Raw genomic sequence first — 22963 nt, 5'->3', positions numbered from 1 at the left:
CCTTTTTGCATAGCAAAGTCTGTCCATGATTTACTGAGCTTGGTTTGGAAGAACTTAACTGGACTGAACAAATCCCAGATAAATGAACACTTTTATGATGATTTGGAATGTGGAATATCAACTGCAAGCCAAACCCATTGCCCAACAACAGCACCTTACTGAAGTTCTTGTATCTGAATGGGAGCAAATCTCTATCTATCTTCAACATCTACTTGAAAGTCTTCCCAGAAGAGTGGAAGCTGTTATAGCAGCAAAGGGAGATTTGATGCTTGGTTTTTAATGTAAGTGTTCAACAAGTACAGTATACAGTAGTATGGATGAGTTTTTTGGGTGTCTACATACTTTTGGCCAGTTAGTTATCGATTATACAGGAACATCACAAACCTGTCTTGGCTACCAATGAATGAGTAAAATGTGTGGAACAGAGTAGAATGTGATATCATAGTCTCTAATTGAGCTAAAAGTACAAGCAATTTACAATGAGCCCAACGACAGGAGTGTAGATCTTTATTCAATATCTAATATGACTCATTTGATGGCAATCTTACTGTTTTGTGGCAATATGATTGAAGCTATTGAATCAAACCTTGGGAAGCCACATTCACAAATCATCTTTAACAACTAATTTACACTGCAACAATTTTTTGGACCTCTGGCTTTTTATTTGAAATGATATAGCTTGCTATTATGTAAAAAATCAATAGCAGCAAGTGAGAACGGCTCCCTTTCCATTGGTGTCCCCTGTGGTACAGCTTCGAATCAATTCTGCAGATCTTTTACAATTATCATTACTTCCAATGGATAAATAAGATGTAGGGTTGGAATGATGTGAGAAAGAATGTGGCACCACTGGAGGGCCTGTGGAATTCAGATGAACCCTCACCAAACAAATCTGCAGTTATGCACTTTGTTGTGGCTGACAAAACTTCCTTCAATCAGTGCATTTATTTAATTATTTCCTCAACATCTCAATTTCCTCTATTGATTTATGGTGGACCATAACTGATTTCTCACCCTTGAGTTCCCATACATTTTGTGTCTTTTGGACAACTAAGGAAAATAATGTTTTGTAAATCCATCAGCGGTCTTACACATAAACATGTCAGCTGATGGTGAGAAATGGCTAACGCTAAATGCTAATGTGACTCCTCCTTGGGACACAGTCATGTATCACTGCTTTTTGCCCACTCAATAAACACGTGTAGAGCTGCATCAATCAGAGTGCATTTGGGACGCTGCCCATATCATTCCAATAAGCAGTTTGCAGGGTTATGGCGCCCACGTTTTAGCACTAATCTCTGAAAGCATTTAGAGATGTGCTAAATGAGTGCCAACTTTGAGCCAGATATATCCAGGAACATATTTTGCAGGATAAGCTATTTGATAATGTTTTTGGCTTGTCATCATGACTTGCATCATTTATCTTGTTCAACCCTCTCAAGGACTACTGCAATGAAACCTCAGGTTTACTTGTTTTATGAGTGATTCATTATTAATAAATGACTCATGTTTCTTGATCACTGGCCTCCATTACCCAATGCAGATTGGACACAAAAGATGCATTTGAATTCCAGTCAGTGTTCTCAACCTTTTTAATCAGTTAATTCTCAGTACTTTCCCATTACATTACCGGATGTTTTAAAAATAATTATGATTCAGACTGATTCTCAAAAGAATCAACTCAAAATCATGATTCACTCAGTATGCCTGGCAAGCAGCATTTTATTCTTCATAACAGAACAATGTCTAACTGATTTGACAACTAGAAAATTTGACATACATCATACAAATTTCCATGTCTTTTAATATTTTATTAATTTCCATGACTTTTCCAGGCCTGAAAAACACAATTTTGAAATATCCAGATTCTTCCAGGTTTTCCATTACTGTGGAAACCTGTCTCATAGTTTCATAGTATGTACTGAACTTGTTTCTTGAGCATTGATGAAGTGCGTTCTGTAGTTATAGGTGTGTAGTATAAATACATTTGCGCCACATACTACATTAGCGTGGGAGAAAAGTCTCAAAGGATGAGACAAATGGTTAAACTGACAACTGTAATGTAGTAGGCCAATTGTGTCCTTGAGAATGGCACTTAACTTCAGGTTGTTCTAGGGGGACTGTTACTATAATAAGTGTATTGTAAGCCACTTTGGATAACAAAGTGATGACAAAATAGTAATTAGCCCTGTAAAAGTCAATATAGAGGAGAGTTTACCAGTACACTGTGCTAAAACCTTTTGTTTGTTAAAGTGCTCTTGTTATAGAATTTTACAACATACATTTTGTAGAAAAAGGTCATTTAATGCTGGAAAAGAAAAATGACACTCTAAAGAACAAAATTGTGTGGCAAATTAAAGAAACCAGTCGAGTATTATGTTCATGGTATGGCTATGAAAGATAGAAATAATTTATTTATGTACAATATCTAACAGAGGCAGGGGAGGAACATTTCGACCTGTTCATATTCTTTTTTGACAAGAGATAATTTGTCTTGGAGCTGCCTCCAAGAAACCCCATCCTGCAACCCAATTCTTTTATAACAAAGCAATTTTCTAACATTCTAACCTTCTGTATTCAAAAGAACACCAGATACTCTCATGGTGGTGCCTGAAATAATATTTTATTAAGTTTTCCCCTTGAACTTTCAGAAAAAGAGAGAGAGAGTTCTGTCTATCAGTCAATGTCTGATAAGATAATAATAAAGTTGAAGTGCATCATAACATAAATGAATCTCTTAAGCTCATCAACCATATTATCTGTCCATACAACCTGGAATGAAAAACTACAGAGGGCATTTAGGTTCTGAAATAGACACTAATCTGCTGTATAAAAAAGTTATGCTATTTTTATTAAAACACTTACTCCTATTCCATCTTAATGTGAATAGAATACTATAAGAAGATCACACTTACAGGTGCAGTTGGGTGAAGTGCCAGACCAGGTGCCATTAGATTGGCATTGTCGTGTGGTGGATCCACTTAACAGATAGCCATCCATACAGGAATAAATGACTGAGTGAGAAAAAGTGGTGCCATCAAGTCGGTATACCCGTCCGTTACTGGGCGTCCCAGGGTTACCACACTGTACCGCTGAAATATATTGAGAGTTGACACATAACATTCCTTAGACCTTTAACATTTTTGACAGAAAATATGTCCAGCAACAGCAGAGTATGGTAATTGACATGAAATACTTTTAGAAAGGAAAGTTGATATGTTCTGAAGTGTGAGATTGTATGCTCCATGCATTTATTTATAAACATTAAAATAATTGTATGAATTTACACTGGAGGCCAACAGTTTGGAATAATGTACAGATTTTGCCCTTATGGAAATAAATTGGTACTTTTATTAATCAAAGTGGTATTCAGCTGATCACAATGTATATTCAGGACATTAATAATGTGGAAAATTACTATTACAATTTGACTTAAACTACTTCAAAAAGTTCTCATAAAAAAAAAAAATCCTCCACGTGCAGCAATGACTGCTTTGAATATCTTTGGCATTCTAGCTGTCAGTTTGTCCAGATCCTCAGGTGACATTTCATGCCATGCTTCTTGTAACACTTATAGGGCACTTCTCACGCACTTTAAAGTCTAGCTCCCACAAAACCTCAATGCGGTTAAGAACCATAACACTCTTTTCCAATTCTCTGTTGTCCTGTGCCTGTGATTCTTTGCGGACTCTCTTTTTGTTTTTCTGTTTCAAAAGTGTCTTTTTCTTTACAATTCTTCCCATAAGGTCTGCGCTCCTAGGTCTTCTCTTTACTGTTGTACATGAAACTGGTGTTGAGGGGCAAAATTCAATGAAGCTGTCAGCTGAGGACATGTGAGGCATTTATTTCTCAAACTAGAGACTCTGATGTACGTATCCTCTTGTTTAGATGTACATCTGACCTTCCTCATCTCTTTCTGTCCTTGTTAGAGCCTGACTATATTTTGTGATCAGTTGAATGCTACTTTGGTGAATTAAAGTACCACTTTTCTTCCAAAAAAAGCAAAATCTGTACATTATTCCAAACATTTGGCTGCCAGTGTTTATCGACTGTGAGACTACATGGAATATTTTTATTTTTTAAAATACAAATATCACAGGACCATTTAAAATTAACTATCAAAGACAACAAGGTGATTCAAAATAAGACCTAAGATACACACTTTCTCTTGGAAAATATGAGTTATTAAAGCCTTAGATGTGTTTTGCGTCAACTACCCATTTTATATATCTTCAGGTTATCTTATAGAAAGATCATTAGAGACGTCTTTGACCATGCAAGGATTGCAGGGTACAGTGACTACAGTAGAATGAGGCCTTAAATAGATGAGGTTTAAGAGATAAGTGTGAAGTTGAATGAGGCTGACAAGAGTAAAGATTTGATTTGACAGGAATGTAGATCATAACCAAATCATGTCACTGAGATATAGAGAGAAAAAAAAAGAGCTCCTTATTCCAGCGGAAATGTTGGTTGAATTAATTAACTGGCTGAAAACCTATTTAACTGACAAGCCATATTATTCCTTTGGTTGACTGCAATGGGAAACTCAAGCTCCCTTTCAGGATGAAATTATCACTGTGTTCAGTAGTTAAAATGACAATGCTTGAAGTACAACTCCATGACAGGGAACTTAAGCAATCACATTGTCTTGTGATGACATGCTGGCCATTGTGATTCCCTCAGGGCTTGTCATTTTGCGGCAGTGGGGCCTTCCCCCACAATAAGGCACTGTCCCTGTTTCCCATTGCCAACTGCCATGTCTCAGAAATGATCTGTGTACAATGGCTGGGGTCATGTCAACTACAGTATATGTTCAGTGGGAGGTGGGAGTCTTGGGAAAAATAGGTAGAGCATCATGTTTCCACAGAAAACACTGATTGTTTGCCCTGGTCGAGGCTAGTCACATTTCATTCATGCTGTAGACTTAACAGCCTCAGGACAATTGTAGGTTTATTATCTGGCATGGGACTCCGACAAATGTAACGGCATACATGAATGCAGTCCGTAATGAAATATCTGGCAACAATGTAGATGGTGATATATTATTTAGGGGGTAGTTGAATTGATTGGTTGTCACTGATAGACGACTACTTGGGACTATTTTATCGTAAGCATATAATAAAGAAGCAGCCTGCTGCCAGGGTTTGGCTGCAATATCATTATCAAAATTAGCAGGATGGTCTTATGTGCAGCCCATAGTAGTACTACCGGGGTCATAACAATCATTATAACTGGTGAAGACATGCCCTTTCCACTTTTAGATTTTTTTTTATTCATTTGACTTTGCATGAAACACAAGCAGAACAAATTTATGGGTAAATAATTTATAAAACCATTCTTGTGTAAATTGTCATATTCAATTCAGTGGGACAGTTTAAATAAGAATAAATGTATAAATGATTTACACAGAAATTTGCTCTGCTCAAGATTCATGAATATTACTTATTACATTTTAAGAATTTTGTTTTTCTTGATTACAATTCAAATTAGTCAGCCATACAAAACAAAAATTCACACAATAATAACAATAAAATAGAAAATAACATTTTCATACAATTTACTCACCCTCTTGGCATCCCAGATGTGCATGACCTTTTCTTCTGCAGAACACAAATTAGGATTTTTAAAAGAATATCTCAGCTATGTAGGTCCTCACAATGTAAGTGAATGGGTGCCAAAGTTTTGAAGCTCCAAAATTAACATAAAGGGAGTATAAAAGTAATCCATATGACTCCAGTGGTTAAATCCATGGGTTCAGATGCAATGTAATAGGTGTGGGTGAGAAACAGATCCATATTTAAGGCATTTTTTTAAATAATAAATTCTCCTCCCTGCACAGTAGGTGAGGAAATGCACAAATAATGTGAATCACAAATAACAGAAGTCAAAAGTGAAGGGAAAAAGACTTAAATATTGATCTGTTTCTCACCCACACCTATCATATTGCTTAAGAAGATATGGATTTAACCACCAGAGTTGTCTGGAGTACTTTTATGTTGCCCTTTTGTGGACTTTGGAGCCTCCGAATTTTGGTATCCATTCACTTGTATGGACTTAAAGAGCTAAGATATTATTCTAAAAATATTTGTTTGTGTTCAGCAGATGAAAGAACATCAAACACATCTGGGGTTAAATGAGGGTGAGTAAATGATGAGAGAATTTTCATTTCTGGTAAACTAACAGTGTAAAACCAATAAAAAGCATCTTCCAATCAATAGTGTTACATGCAAGCATTAATTCTTGAAGAGTTAGCAACATCCCATCATGTACTGTAATTAAAATTCATGATAATGAGTCTCTGAACTTAATTTCTGTTAGCACACTTGGTATACAAATCGCTATCTTAGGTCATTAGATTAAATAAATGCACAAATAGCATCACTAGTTAAATAAGCTCTTGACTTTCTGGGACCAGGTACACATTATGAGCCAGGTCACTAGCCATTTAAAGCATTCTGCCTACTGACCCATGCATACATAGAAATGTATTTCATTAGCATTACACAATTTGGCCAGTGGCCAATGCACACCTAGCTAGCAAACACCTGTTGCCCATGGCTCTTCAGAGTAGCAGTAGAGATGGTCTTAGCAGTCTGCCAAGACCATTATCCCATTAATATGTCCTACCAACATTAACATGCCAAATCTTTCCAAGAGTTGTCAGGGCAAAACTAAGGTAATGACAAGGCAATGCTTGGCAAATCTTTAAAATTCACTGTCCCAACCAGCTGATGATATTTGAAAACAAACAACTGACTTAGTAGCTTTGTGCTTAAATGCCATACTACTGCATTCAGCGAGCACTGGGATCAGTGAAGTAAGAATAAATATATGAGATGAGAAGTAAGAGAGGATGTAAGGCGTTTTCAAAGTTTGTGTGCCATGCCAACTGCTGTGGACGCTTACGTTTGCAGGAGGGCTGAGTGCCGGACCAGGTGCCGTTGGGGAAGCACATCCTTTCTGTAGAACCAAAAAGCTCGTATCCCACCGAGCAGCTGAATTGCACTTTACTGCGGATTCGAAAATCACTCTGATCTCTGCTCCCGTGGGATGGTGTGCCAGGGTCACCGCATGTCCCTGACGAATCACCTACAGAAACAAAGAGAGAAATAAGACAGAGAATAGCGATTAAAAAGACATGCTGAATTAAGAAAATATTACATAGAAGGAAGGAATTAAGGAGGGAAGGAAGGACAGACAGACAAAGAAAGCCAGAAGAAAAAAAGGAAGGAAGGTAAAAAGAAGCAAATTAACAAACGGGTGAAGGAAGTTAGGAGGGAAAGAAAGACAGACAAAAAAAACTGAGAGACAGACAAACGAAAAGAAGAAAAGTAAGGAATGGGTGAAGAAAGGAAAGACTTGAAGGTTGTAATAAAAGAAGTAGAGAAAGAAAGAAAAATTAAGGAAGAAAAGAAGCAAAGTAAGGAATGGTTGAAGGAATGAAGGAAGGAGGGAACAAAGGAAGGAAGGAAGGAAGGAAAGAAAGACAGACAGAAAGAAAGAAAAGAAGAAAAATAAGGAACAGTTGAAGGAAGGAAAGAAGGAAAGACTTGAAGGTTGTAATGAAGGAAGTAGAGAAAAATAAAAATTAAGGAAGGAAGGATGGAAGAAATGAGGGAAGGAAGCAAAGTAAGGCATAGGTGAAGGAAAGAAGGAAGGAAAGAAAGACAGACAGACAGAAAGGAAGAAAAGAAGCAAAGCAAGGAAGGAGGGAAGGAAGAAAGTAGAAAAAGAAAGAAAAAGGAAGGATGGGAGGAATGAGGGAAGGAAGGAAGCATATTAAAGAATGGTGAAGGAAGGAAAAACAGACTTGAATGCTGGAAGTAGAGAAATAAAAATAAAAGGAAGGATGGAATGAAGGAAGGAAGGAAGAAAAGAAGGAATAAAGGAAAGAAAGACTTGAAGGTTGGAAGGAAGTAGAGAAAGAAAAAGGAAGGAAGGATGGATGGATGGAAGGAATGAGGAAAGGAAGGAAGGAAGGAAAAGAAAAACAAAGGAAGGAAAAAAGACATGATGGCTGGAAAAAGTAAAGGAATATAGATAGAAAGGAAGGAGGGAGGGAAGAAAGGAGGTAAATAAAGGTAAGAAGTAAAATATCAGGAATGGATTAATGAATAAAGGAATGAAGGAAGTAGTAAAGAAAGACCAAAAGAAAGAAAGAAAGAAAGAAAGACAGAAAGAAAGACAGAGTGGAAGGAAGGGAGATGTATAAAGATAGGCCTAAAGAAAGAAAAAATTACAGAAAGAAAAATTATTAAATAAAAAAGTAAGAAAAAAAGAAAGGTAGAAAGAAAAACAAGAAATTGCTTCATTTGTAAAGGAACAAAACACTTTAACCCATTCTACACTCAAAATGATAAAAAAAGAATACAGTAAGTCGTTTTGTGCCTGTTTTCTGGGACCTCTCCAGATGTAATCTTGGAGGAGGAGAGCATTTTCCCCCACACACTCAAGGCTCTGCTACAGCTCTGTGGAAATTGATATTCCTGATTGATTCCTGCTGCTTCCATATATCTGAGCTCAGGGCCCTGCAGCCTTGCACCTCAACTGAACTTGAGCTCCATGCATCATCAGAGCACAAATGCACACAATCACACTGAGACACACATGAACACACTGTGGCGGGTGGCGTCAAGCCTCGGAGAGGTATTTATTGGAAATAATAATAAACAAAATGTCCAAAAATGGGGAAAATAGTGTCCAGAGGGAAATTGTGTCCAAAACAATAGGGGATCAGGCATCCTTGCGGTGAAATGGTTGCTCAGTGAAGGTCGGGGGTGTATCCATGGAGTGGCCAGGCATGAGTGGGATCCGACGGCTCCCCTCCCGGATCCGTGGCGCATGGGGCATCACGGTCCCTAATTCGGCCGAGCCCTCCCTGCTCTGGTCCTGGGCATGTGAGGATGGCAGTGTGTGGACACGTGGAGATTTGAAGCCGGCTCCCTGAGAAGAGGTGCGCTCTGCATTTTAAAGACAGCAGTAATGAAGCATTATTTACATCAGGTATGCTTCATCCACCACTGTCACAATGAGGCTTATTAACTATGCACCTCTTCTCGCTCTCCAGCCCACTTCCATTGTGAGCCTGGCTGAAGGATGACCCTAAGAGGCAGGGCGACGATGACGCGAGAGAGGGGCGGAACGTTCTACCACAACACACATTGATACTCATTCAAGGCAAATAATCGAACCAGACCAAAAAAAAAAGGAATACGTACACACAAAGTCAAGGGCAGTCACAGAGAGCAGGGAAAACAATCCTGAATGCAAACATTAAAATGCAACTAAACATACAATCGTGCATAGTTAAAATAAAAAAATAAAAATGATACATTATGTAACAAAAAAGGCTTATCAAGGCTTTCCATACAGTATCTTTTGATGTTGACATCAAAGTCTGTGCGCCGAATCAAACTCTACCTTATTTTGGCAAAATCATCTGTTTCATCAAACATGGCTAATACTTATACAATATTTAGCACAGAATTGCTTCCACATGTAAGGCTTGTAAATCACTCTTCTGCTATTAATAAATGAGTCAAATTTCCCATTCAGCCATTTTATTGTTCAAGTACATTATTGATTTCTTTTAAAGATAAACAATTTTGATACTGTGTTGGGTGACTACTTGTTGTCCAATGTAAAATTTGATCCTCAAGCATATCCAGGGCTGTAGAAACCATGACTTAGTGCTGGCCCCCTGGACCTTGAGAGCTAAAATTGATTAGGACCCTAAAGGTAAACTCACCACCATACATTTCCAAACAGACTTAATATAAACCCTCCTATTATATTTCAGTTGAGCCAACATCCAAAACTTGCCAACGTCAAAGGAACTGGCCAGATCCATAAACAAGTAATGATTTATTTAAGAGCAGGCAGCGGTATGAAAAAAAGCCATCTCCTGATGTAATACAGCAGTGTGGCTAGAGTGGAGAGTGCAGTAGGCAAGGCTAGTGGATGTCATCCCAGGGGACAGATTAAAATGGTTGTTATTAAAGGACTGCAGGCTGTTCCTCTTACTTATTAATACTTCACCGGGCTGCATGCACCGTCTCTACTGCTGGAGGGCCAGTTGTTGACCCCTGCATGACTGGCAGGTTTTTATCACACAGACTTTGCTGTAAATCACATTCATGTCCCATACATCACACAGTGGGGACCTGTGGCCAGAAAGACAAGATCCATGTTGATGTACACTTGAAGTTTAGCGAAGAGGATAGATTTATTTTTGGAAAAAGTGCAGGGGGTCTATTTCTAAGGGTACATTGTGATGTAGGAACAGGTACCCCATAGGGCACACTCTGATAAGGAAGTATATACTTCTTATAGCACTTGTGGAGATGCATTCTGACAGCAAAATGTACTTTTCTTAGGGTGCACAAGACAACAATGCAACTCTTATTGTTAAACTCTTTCCAGGCGACTAAATGCATGGGGAGGAAATTTCCCAGGAGATCTGTGCATGTGTGTATGGCACTCTCAGACAAGCTGTGTGTTTTTATGTCATGTTCCATCTTTTTTCTTTCTTGCTGTGGCTGAATAGGGAGGAGTGAGAGCTGGAAGGTATGGGTATTTGGCCTTCCAGGAGCGGGTTCTGTCAGGGAGGGAGTGCTGACCAAGCACAACACTTCAAGAGCAGACAGAGGGGACTGGTGTATTAGCCGTCCCACAGAAACTCTTCCACTTATGCGCAATGCATCCTTGAGACTGGGAAGAGAGGCGTACGAGATGGTTTATATTAATTTGAGTGTGAGCCTTTTCATAGAGTGATGTACAGGCGCCTCTGAAAAAAGTAACTGCAAATATGCAGTTCACAATTTGATGTAACACTGCTGAAAGAATCATGTGAGATCTTTCTAAATTTACACAAATCTTGAGTGGAAGAGAAGTGGGACACAAAAAATGTGTCTCTTGTGGATTATTTATCAATGGAATCTTTGGTGGCTTTTAGCAGTCAGGGTTGGTTCTTTGCTTTGGGTCAGATATGCTTTGGGACAACAGATATTGTAAGACACAGATATAAAATCCAAATATTTGTAGAAAAAAATGTTTTCAGTCAAAATACAAAAAAGAAGGAATAAAGGAAAGGAAAGAAAGGGTGCTTCTTATTTATGAAAGTGTGCATCCTCATTTCCTAGCTCCTTCATCCTCAAGCTCGAGACCCTGGAAACCGATCAAAGTCTGCCATCATGAAGGATGTATCGATTCTCTAAAAGCACCATGAGGAGGATAGGACCAAGGACGGAGGAAGCTTAACAAGGATGCTTGAGCGAGGAAGCTCAGGCGCACCCTATGCATAAGACGTTTTGGTCAAAGCACCAGACACATGTAACTTCTTTACTTTCACATCTGACACAACAGTTTAAATGAATATTTCACATTTGCACTTTAAATAAACCCTAATTGTCACATATTTTAACAGTGAATCTTGAATCATTAGGTTTTATTACAAAAATATAAATCAATCAAATTTCAACAACTTTACGGCAAGTGCTCCAAGGCAACGCAACTGTTCAGAGACGGCGCTATGAAGTGATGCGTAAGGCCTCGTACACACATGCAGTGACTTCCAGCGACAAAGTGACACGTTCTCATTCATTTCAACGAGAGCTAGCAACTTCCAGCGACACGAACGACAGAAACTTCTTGCGACTAAATGTGGGCGTGGCGAGCGACACAACAAAGTTGAGAAGAGTTTAACTTTATGCAAATGAAGAGCCACTTTTGGGAGTGACAACCAATAGGAGTGAAGACGGTGTTCACTGGAGTTTACGTCACCGGTCTCCTTTGAGTTTATGGAGACGAGTGCAGGCATGACAGCGTAGAAGTTTCTTTGTGCAATTTCACTGTCCTATATGATTTGTCATAGTTTTACCAGCAATATATCTAATCTGTAATCAAATTTTTTAAAGCTATGGTTGGCCCGGGATGTGCAGTCCGTCAATAAAGTTAGAGCGTCGTAGGAATGTCCACAAGCGACTTCATAGTACAGAGACTAGCGACAACAAGTGACACAAGTCGCTTACGTGAGCAGGACCTTCCATTTTACAAATCTACCATCACACCACCAGTCTCCGAAACACATTTTTTCAGCAGGCTGGTATTTATGCAAGAGATGTAAGTTTAAGTCTGGATAATATCCAAGTTGAATGTGCAACTGTAGGTAAGCCATTCGTCAGTTCACTTCCTATGTGTAAGCACTGTGGTTCAGTGGGGCTTTCAAAACATTTCTCAGTTTGTGTGAGAAGTCTGGCATGTCAACTAATGGGTGAATCAATGACGTGAGTTTAGGGTGGGACAACTTATTTGGTCAAACAATGCCAAAGGCAGAAGTGGCAATCGGAGTGCTTGGGGAACAATTATCCTTGCAATTCCATTTAGTACCACAAGTGCTGCAGAATTTACACATTTCATCTTCAAGAAAACTGTCATCCCTGTAGTCTGAGATAGCAACTGCTTCTCAATCAGTCTCAATCAGTGTGCAGCCAGCTCATTTTATCTGCAGTCAAGAAGTGCCAGCAAGCTCAAGCAGAGCTGGGAAGTTAAGCTTGCTGCTACAGACTGCTCCTACAGGCACAAGTCTTACACATACTTATAGCCACTCTAATTGGACCACAGGAACTTCAGGTGTGAGCAGGGTGAGAACATAAGATCTTCCCATGAGGTGGACATTAAAGCCCTCACTGATACAGCCCATACATGTGCTAATTGGGGATCAGGCTGTTATGGGTCAGAAAGTAAATGTCTGTTTGTTGGTCTTAAGAGGGTCAGTTCATGTTGTCAGGTAATTTCCTTCTGAGACCTCTGGCTGGATGTAGGCAATTAGAATAAGCTTCCAACAAGGTCAAAATAGCTTCTGTTAGGACTCCTATTAAAACAAAAATTAAGGACAACAGCATGGGACATGGCTGACAAACCTCAGAAGCCACACATACAGACACACTCACAAAAATATAAACAATGGCTGCATCCGGATTCCAATAGTTTCAAAGTAGTAGTAGTTTTCAAAGTTCACGTTACCTAAAACAGACCACATTCTGCTGAATTACTGATAAAAGGCATCTCCCATCAGCAGTGGAGGGCCATGCATTTAAAGTCTAGGCCTTAAGTGTGATTCATGCCATTAAGAAAACAGTTTCACAATGAATAAGACACCCTTTGCCTTTGAGCATCATACATTATGTCACAGCTAACTAGTAATACCAACAGACATTTTAAAAACACATCAACTTGAAACAACACTTAATGCTCAAGCAACCCTAATTTTAACTTCATGATGACTGTATTGTGGAACGAAAGACTTCCAAACAGACATTCAAAAATCATAATTTTTCATATGAATCTGCCAAGGAGGTCTAAAATACCTGGAAAAATCTATCTAATAATATTTGAGATTTAAATGTTGCTTGCAGTAAATTTTGTTTCATCAGGGTACACGGCTATGCTGCGATGTGGGATATTCCTACTTGATATCTCCGGCCATAAATGCATTCCATTCCCACTCACGTTAGCTTAGCAGGGGTTTAACTCTCATTAGAGATGTCTCCTAGCAATCCAACTGATAAACAATGCTGCAGCACAAGCATTTGTGCTTTAGGTGTATGAATATCAAAAGAGATTATAATTTACCATGCTTTATACAACTGCTTTTGCAGGCATTTGTTAAACATTTTTAATATCATGTAATGTGGAAATGAATTCATTTATCAATATTACTTAATAAAGTGAATGTTTATCACTTACTTTGTATATCTCCCTGAGTGTCGACATGTTTGTGTTTGAGTTGAGAATTTCTGCACCAGCCTAAAAGTTGTAATTCTGACTTAAAGATGCATCTATTGCACTTTTCCTAGTAGGAAGTTGTAAAATCCAACTTTTTTTCTGAGTTCAGTGTAACACAGCACTACTTTTCGAAACTTTGTAAGGTATGGCGGAGGATCAGTGGCCTTAACAGATTCACGAACAAACAAGAACTTACTGTTAAAAACGCCCCTAATTACTGAAATAGCGCCAACCAGTCTCCACAAGCACAATAAATGTATTGACAAAGAGACAATGAACTATTGACAGAGAACCGCATGTGACATCCGCATGCTCACCACGTGCTTATCGTGTGGACTGGAAGGGGGAAACTTTGAACGTAACAATGTGTGTGTGTGTGTTTTTCAGTTAAACACAGAACTGCATATTGCTAATGAAATACGTGTAATCCCTGTATGTTGTGTATTTCTGAGGTATATCAAACTCGTTAGAACTGTTTTGTTGTGTGTTTTAAACTCTGAGGCCTCATATTTAATAGCCTCAGTGTATATTCCCTTTTTAAGTGTACTAAATATACTTTTCTTGGTATCAAATTAAACCTTACGATTTGTCCGAGCTGAATTAGAATATAAGATCTCTGTAGAATGATATTACGCGATGTTTTACTATCTTTTGAGTCATTCAGCCCAAAATCTCTTACTGTCATAAACATGCAAATGAGCCTTGACAAAGGAACTCTCTCATGCCCAGAGTAATGGAGGCCTTTACGACCTCCAAAGGAATGTTCAGAGAAGTGCTGACCCTCACTTCATTCTCTTACTGAGAAAGAGAAATGAACCCTGTTAATCCTATATATATATTCTATATATCCATGTGATAAATATTGACATGTATCTAATGTGCCATCTCACATTTTCCCTTAAATGTGCTTGATCTATGTTTTCTTGCAAACTAATGGGTTAATGTTTCAGACTTTGCATACTATGGTTAACCAAAATCATATGTGTGGCATATTTGGTCTCTATAACTTGGTATTCTGAAGATTGAAATGACTGTGTACATGATATGTCGATAACAACAACATATTAGTATTACAAGTATATTTCCTATTTTCTTTCTTGCACATGCAATGGGCAATTTTACAACAAAGAGCAATAAACCAAATGCCCGCCTAGAACTCAAACCCTTCTTATTGGTCGAGCCAATGAGAGGTGGGACCTGTTTCCTGAGGGTATAAAATTGCTGCGCCCACTTCCTCTGTGCTCTCTCTCTTCCTCGCTCACTCTTAGCCTCTCTTGCTTCCTGCCTCTCTTGCCCTCTGAGCCTTGTGCTCTCTCACTCTCTCGCTGAATGATGCCAAACTAGAAGGCCCCAAGGACTCCCAAGCGTGTGCCAGGCTACGTACGGCCTTGTCTTTCCATTCACCAAAGATATCAAGACAACATCATCAAAGATCAACTGGAGCCTCAACAAATTGCATCAGGACAGTTTAATTCAAATGGGACATGCAAGTATCAAACTTAGTCTCATTATTTGATACATTAAGTATCCTTAACCCCTTTCTAAAAGGGCGTGTCAGAACTAATACTGATGGTTTGCTCAGGCTGTTGATCTGCTGAACTTCAAACAATGCTATAACTTCTTGCCTTCCTGTATTCTGCTTCAGCCCTCTTTCCCTTGGTAAACTGTATGAATGTATGTATATGTATGTTAGAGTAGTTTAAATGTTTAGTCTAGTTAATAAAGTCTTGTTCATGTCACATGTAAAGTTGTCTGTGTCTCAAGCTCATATCTAAAGTCACTAATCATAGATTTTGACTACTTGCTCTTAATACTTAGTAAGAAAGACATTTCCCTTGCCCGGAAATGTACATTTCTATTAATTAATTAATTAATAACCAAAATTGAGTGTTCACGGGATGAACCGAGTATTTGGTTGTAATGTTAATGTAGCTACATCAAGTTAACCCGATTAACTGATCCAAATATTCATAATTGATTATAACAAGTTATGATTGATTATTAATATTTCATAGAGCTGATTCGCTACCTAATGGTGGAAGAATATAGAGCTGATTCGCTACAACTTGATCCGACACTGAATGCTCCAGCAGGCTAATTCACACTTAGAAAAATCCTGATGTTGCTATAACAATGCAAAAAGCACTTACCAATTTACTTGAAGTGAAATTCAGCCCTGCTTTCCTGTTTAATAAATTAAGCAATCACACGGTCATGCAGAACATCTTGTGTTTTTAAATCCATAAGGATCTCTTTCTCAACAGCAATACCAGCAGTGATGTCAGCCAAAAAAATATATAAATCTAATTGGCTGATGAATCTGACAATCTGACTTTAGTTGTCCATTCATTTGCACTGTTGAGGGATTCTGTGGATTCTCACATGCTGTTTCTGCTAACAAGCTCGGCTTCGGGCATGCGATTTGTGAAACAATTGTCACACTTTGCTTGTAAGAATCAAGAAATATATTAGATTAAAAATACAAAGGCAAAAAGGTGATTGAGAATGAAAGGATGAAAAATATTTATTTATTTGGCATTTTAGGCCAGCAGAGAAGGCTTTGCTGGCCCTGAGAATCACCACTGTCCTTCAGATATATTTGCATCAATTCAAACATTTTCACCTTTCTCTATGGTGCTACAGATAATGTGTTGCATGAGAAACAAACATGGGTTCTGTCACATAGAAACCAGGGATAAATCACATTTACATAATCAATGAGCACAATTCGGAGGTTGCATTTTTGCTCTTACATTTTTTTAATTCACTAATGGTAAAGATTAGGGTTGGAGTTTAGGTTAGGGGGTAGGATGGAAAGCACTTTACTGGTGTTGATAAAGTTCAATTTACACATGTGGAACAACCTTCTTGATGTCTTTTGCATCTAGCCCCTAGGGGGGGCTAGGGGCCCCTAGGCTCCCATGGCCTTATAGTATAGCAAAGTGTCCATTATTTGCACACTAAAAAATCTCAGCAGATGCAGTAATTCATCTGGGTATTGTTCACCTACTGTATCATGAATATTGAGTATTTGAATGTCCTGCATTTGAAGTTCTGCTTTTTGCATACAGTGAAGCAGAGAAGCATCCATTTTGGCACATAAGGTCTGTCCTTTACAGTCCAGAGTATCCTGCATATGTGCATATATGTACAAATGCCTTCAGTACAGCACATGGGAAATGGGATGAAGTTGTGCTGCTATGCTTTTGTGCCATGAAACCCAAAAAACCCTGGAGGCAGATGAACAACTCCAGGAAGGAGAGTAAAGCCTCCAAGGACCAAGAGGAAGGAAGAGAAGAAGAGAGACAGGAGAGAGCTTTCTAAGGGCATTCTCTTTTTCTGTCTAGTTGTAACCCTCCCTCCCTCTCTCTCTCTCTCTCTCTCTCTCTCTCTCTCTCTCTCTCTCTCTCTCTCTGCATGTCTGTTTCTGGGTCATGGAAATCTAAACAGGATTGGAGCATATAAAGTCAGATTAGAGAGAGGTGGTGGAAAAAAATGCCTGAATATTTGCTTTATGGGTCACAGACATTTATAAACATTAATAAATTTTTAATGGATAATCAGTACCCTTTGTTACTATGCAAAATGACTGAAAACGAGAATGAAAGTTTCCTGAAACAAATAATTTATCTAGGTATATTCACATGGACAATAACTAGCAGTGACAAAGCAACCACAATTCATACATTTTCAATGAAAGTTGCCAATTTCAGTGACATGAGCAAAGTTGAGCGGAGTATAAATTTAATGCAAATAAGCAGCCAATCCAAGCATTAAAACCCAATGGAAGTGAAGACAGTAGAGCTCACGTGATCCGGCCTCTGATTGAAAACTGTTGTTAAAGTATCATGAAACACCAAAACAATATTTTTGAAATGTGAACAGATATGTACAGGTTGCATATCACTGAAAACAATGATAGCACTTATTATGTTTTTAATAAGGGGAAAGTGCTTATTCTTATTGAGCCATTTCATCCTTCCGGTTTCAAAACAAAAGTTGAAGCAACGTCACAAAAATGACATAAATGCATAAACTCAGAGTTATGATTGGTAGGACAGCACGTATTTACATGACTAGATTCTGAGAGTTTTTTCACATTATTCACGAGAGGAATCGCTTCCATTCAATCACAGCGCTGCCTCATGCATGAGCTGGCATTACAGCCACAGCGGAGAATTCAAACTTATGAAGGTAAGATTGAGACTTCAACAGCACTTGGGGAACAGACATGAGAGCGGACTTTTACACTAAACACCGTTTTCAGATCGAAATCTCTCCACAAAACACAACACAGTCCATCATTGGACCAGCGCGAGCATTTCTTGGCTACAGTTGTGCTAGTCACAGCCCAAACACGCTGTTTGTGAGGGAGGGCTATTACGAGCACTGATTCCATCGCTTCTCTATGTGTCGGATAATGGACATGATAAGATTGAAATCACACGTCAGAATGGACAGTCCAGAGTTCATACCTGCACCAAAGCGAGCATGTATGTTGGCCATCCACTGTTGCAATTCAAACAGCAGTGTATACCAGGTGTACTTGTGAAGGCTGTTCTGTTTAGAAGGCGCCAATGACCGATCGCGTCTTCTCGCCATGCGTCTGATCATAAACAGGATAACACGACGGCTTGTTCAAAAACAGAAGATAATGAGGAAAACTGAAAACTTGTGTCAACTCTATTTTAGATGTACTGTACATAAAGTTTCTAGGAAAACGAACAAGACTTTCAGTCCTTTTAAAGGTATAGTTTTTCTCTCCCACGTGTTGTTCCAGACCTGTGTGATGTCCTCAGGCAACATTCACTTAAACTGTATGGAAGAAAATGCAAGTCATATGGGTTTGAAACAACCTGAGGGTGAATAAATTGTCCTTTTGGGGTGATCTATTTAAGTCATTACTTAGCAAATACATAAAGATTTAAATACACTGTATATCTGTATAACTATACTGTATATCGTATCGGTTACCTAACGTAACCTCGGTTCTCTCTAGATGAGGGAACGAGTATTGCGTAAGCTAGCTTACGCTACGGGAAAGATTCATCTTTTCTGAGATATTGAAGCCAAAAAATTATCCTTAATTTTTGTATCCATTGTCAACGCAGTGCGGCAGCTGCAGACCTTGAGCGGGCTACCTAGCGAGCTCATAGGTTGCTCTGCGGCAACTGCTGCAGCCTATAGACGAGCTTGGGTGAACTCGCATCCAATGAGAGGCGTCCAGCGCTCACTGCAACAAAGCCCGCCAAAATGGGCGTGACTAGAGTGCATATAAGCGTAGTTCGTAGGCTGGAACCCTGGTTTTCGTTGACTGAAGCGAAAAGTCGCCGTGGCGCTGAAAGCACGTCGGCTACGCAATACTCGTTCTCTCATCTAGAGAGAACCGAGGTTACGTTAGGTAACCGACACGTTCTCTTCACGAGAGGTTCTCTCGTATATGCGTAAGCTAGCTTACGCTCACGGGAACCCATTGTCAACGCCGTGCTGCCAAGCATCCACTGTATGAGCCCCAGGGAATTAAGGGGGACCCGTGGGAGCCCTTATGAGTGGGGAAATAATATTTGGCCGGCAAGAATGCGGGTCATTGATTGTGTAATACATAAGCACATAGTGGGAAGGGAACGACAGAGCGGCGGTGCCGGTCTGTGTGGAATGTGTCCCAACAGTGCAGCTCACCAGGGGAGCTGTAGCGTATTAAACCGCTAGTAGTTTTGCCTGCAGAGCGGGCACTTCCATATTGTAAAATCTGACAAAGGTGGAGGGGAAGTCCATCCCGCTGCCACACATATGTCGTGAATGGAAATCCCGCTGGACCATGCCCACGAGGATGCCATGCCTCTAGTGGAGTGAGGCCTAATGCCCAACGGGCATGGCAGGTCTTTTGATGCGTATGTAGCAGCAATAGCGTCCACTATCCATCTAGATAGTGTCTGTTTGGAGGCAGCGAGACCTTTGGTGCGCCCTCCGAACGAAACGAAAAGCTGCTCAGAGCATCTGAAAACGGCGGTATACAATCTCAGTGCTCTGACCGGGCAAAGGAGATTGGCGTCGCGTTCGCTAACGGGTGCTGGCAGCGCCGATAGGGAAATGACCTGTGCTCTGAAAGGAGTACCGATCACCTTGGGAACATAGCCGTGTCTAGGCTTTAAAATGACCTTGGAGTCACTTGGTCCAAACTCAAGACACGCAGCGCTGACAGACAGCGCGTGAAGGTCTCCCACACGTTTGACTGATGACAGGGCAGTCAGAAAACGGTTTTGAGTGAAAGGTATTTCAAATCCACGGATTGAAGTGGTTCGAAAGGGGGCTTTCATAGTTTCGAGAACTATAGAAAGATCCCAGATAGGAACCGATGGGGGCGCGGGGTTCATCCTTCTAGCTCCCCTGAGGAAGCCGGATGACCAGCTCGTTTTTACCCCATGACTGGCCGTGCAGGGGTTCAGCTGAACGCCGCAACGGCCGCCACATACACTTTGAGCGTGGATGGGGATCTGCCCTTATCCAGCAGCTCTTGTAGAAATACGAGCAGCGACGACACCCCACATGTCCGCGGGTCCAGGTCTCGGTCGGTGCACCATTTTGAGAACACAGACCATTTTGACGCATAGAGTCTTCTCGTGGAAGGGGCTCTAACGTGTATGATGGTGTTTATTACTCCTTCTGGCAGAGCGACGGGTAGTCGTTGATCACCCACGCATGCAGCCCCAGCTCTGGGTGGGGATGCCAAATTGTGCCGCGAGCTTGAGAGAGGAAATCTGCTCTCACTGGGATGGGCCACGCGCTGTCAGTGACAGCTGCGTAAGCTCCAGGAACCATGTCTGATTCTCCCAACGCGGGGCTATGAGGAGCACCGAGTGACGCTGCTTCCTGATCCTCTGCATTACCTGTGGCAATAGCGAGACGGGAGGGAAGGCGTAAGCGGGCGCCTGGGCCAGTCCTGGGCCAGCGCGTCCTCGCTCGAGGAAAATATTGGGCAGTGAGAGTTCTCTTTGGACGCAAAGAGGTCTATCTCCGCTCTGCCGAATAGGTGCCATAACGCCTGGACTGTTTGAGCGTGCAGGGACCATTCCCCTGGGGGAATATTGTCTCTGGACAGTCTGTCCGGGCCGTCGTTCAGGTGGCCTGGCACGTGCGTCGCCCTCAGCGAGCGCAGGTGGCACTGGGACCAACTCAGCATGCGTTTCGTCAGATGGAAGAGGTTCCTGGATCTGACACCGCCCTGACGTTTTAGGTAGGATACCACAGATCTGTTGTCCGAACGGACCAGGACGTGGTGACCCTGAATGACCAGGAGAAAGCGCACGGAGCTTTTCCTGAACTGACCATAGGCCGAAAACCGGAGAGCCCTCGCAGACCGCGCCCCCACCCGTGTTGGACGCGTCTGTCGAGATGACTTTTCGGCGAGATACAGCTCCCATTGTCACTCCCCGCTGATACCATTCGGCCACTGTCCAGGGCTGCAGAGCTGAAATACAGGTCTGAGTCACCTTGATGGGCTGGCGGCCTGTGGCCCAAGCCCGGCGAGACGCGCGGGTGTTTAGCCAATGCTGAAGCGGGCGCATGTGCAGTAAACCCAGCTGAAGTACCGCTGCGGCTGAGGCCATGTAGCCTAGCACTCTCTGAAATTTCTTCAGAGGTGTGAGGCTGTTCATCTGAAATGACGCGGCTAGTCGCTGCACACGCGCGGCTGTGTAGATAAGCGAGCCGTCATTGCCACTGAGTCTAGTTCTATTCCAAGGAAGGAAATTGCCTGACTGGGCTGTAGTGAGCTCTTGGTCCAATTGACTGCAAGGCCCAAACTGTTCAGATGACTGAGGAGAACTGTCCTGTGAGACAGAAGCTCCGTATGTGATTGTGCCAAAATCAGCCAATCGTCCAAATAGTTCAGAATTCGCAAACCCTGACTCCGCAGGGGTGCGAGCGCCGCGTCCATGCACTTCGTGAAAGTATGGGGTGCTAAGGACAGGCCGAACGGAAGGACGGTGTATTGATAAACCTGGCCGTCGAAGGCGAATCTCAAGAATCTCACTGCAGCTGTGAAGAGGCTCGTGCAGGAGGCTGGTCACGTGGGTGGCCTGCAGAGGAGCTAGCGCGACGAGGCAGAAAGAGATTCATGGCTTGGGCTTCGAGAAACGGTCAACAATGCCACTCACCGCGGAACCGAAGAGACCGGACAGAGAGAGCGGCGCGTAGTACGTTCAGCTTCTCCCAAGTCGGCTAGTCAGATCTGAAACAGCCTCTGTCTGTAAGACGGCCATGGAATGCAGAGCAGATGCGGCTTGGCTGGCGGCGGTATAGGCGCGGCCAACACAGGCGGAAGTAGTTCTGCAGACCTTAGACGGGAGCACCAGCTTAGACCGCCATCTCGCGGAGGGCGGGCAAAGGTGCGGCGTGGAGTCTGTTGGGAGCCTGTTCAGGGGGCGGTGACCACTTGAGCCCGAGGCGGTCGACGGCCTGTGTGAGGAGGCGCGTTAGTTCCCCTTCGACTCCGGCGTCCAATTGACTGCAAGGCCCAAACTGTTCAGATGACTGAGGAGAACTGTCCTGTGAGACAGAAGCTCCGTATGTGATTGTGCCAAAATCAGCCAATCGTCCAAATAGTTCAGAATTCGCAAACCCTGACTCCGCAGGGGTGCGAGCGCCAGCGTCCATGCACTTCGTGAAAGTACGGGTGCTAAGGACAGGCCGAACGGAAGGACGGTGTATTGATAAACCTGGCCGTCGAGGCGAATCTCAAGAATGGCCTGTGACGGGATTTATCTGAATCTGAAAGTATGCATTTTTCAGATCGAGAGAAATAAACCAGTCCCCTGGCGCACATGCGCGAGGAGTTTGCTGGTTGTAAGCATTTTGAACGGTCTTTTTGCAAGCGCTTTGTTCAAAACCCTGAGATCTAATATTGGTCTGAGGCCGCCGTCTTTCTTGGGGACAAGAAAATAACGGCTGTAAAACCCCGACTCGCTCAGGGGAGGCGGCACTCTCTCTATGGCCCTTTTGCACAGAAGGTTTGCTATTTCTGAACGAAGCATGCACGCTGCTTCCGTGTTCAAAGTAGTTTCGAGCCGCGCTCTGAAGCAAGGAGGACGGCGATCGAACTGTAGCAAATAGCCCTGTTTTATTGTGCTTAACACCCATTCGGATATCCCTGGAATATCTTCCCACGCTTTGAAGCGTA

At 41.5% G+C, this 22963-nt stretch overlaps 1 protein-coding gene across 1 annotated transcript in view; it reads right to left on the bottom strand.

Annotated features, from left to right (window-relative positions):
* Nucleotides 1-22963, bottom strand: part of LOC127650893 (CUB and sushi domain-containing protein 3-like) — a 686283-nt gene that overhangs the window by 38411 nt on the left and 624909 nt on the right. The window contains exons 57-58 of the mRNA XM_052136534.1: nucleotides 6907-7089; nucleotides 2916-3092 (exon numbers count right to left, since the gene is read on the bottom strand). Coding sequence (XP_051992494.1) covers nucleotides 2916-3092; nucleotides 6907-7089 — 360 coding nt within the window. The remainder of the gene's footprint in view (nucleotides 1-2915; nucleotides 3093-6906; nucleotides 7090-22963) is intronic.

The sequence above is a fragment of the Xyrauchen texanus genome, chromosome 10, assembly GCF_025860055.1.
Source record: "Xyrauchen texanus isolate HMW12.3.18 chromosome 10, RBS_HiC_50CHRs, whole genome shotgun sequence".
NCBI lineage: Eukaryota > Metazoa > Chordata > Actinopteri > Cypriniformes > Catostomidae > Xyrauchen > Xyrauchen texanus.
The sequence above is the reverse complement of the archived record's forward strand: the minus strand, read 5'-3'. Positions and strand labels throughout refer to the sequence as shown.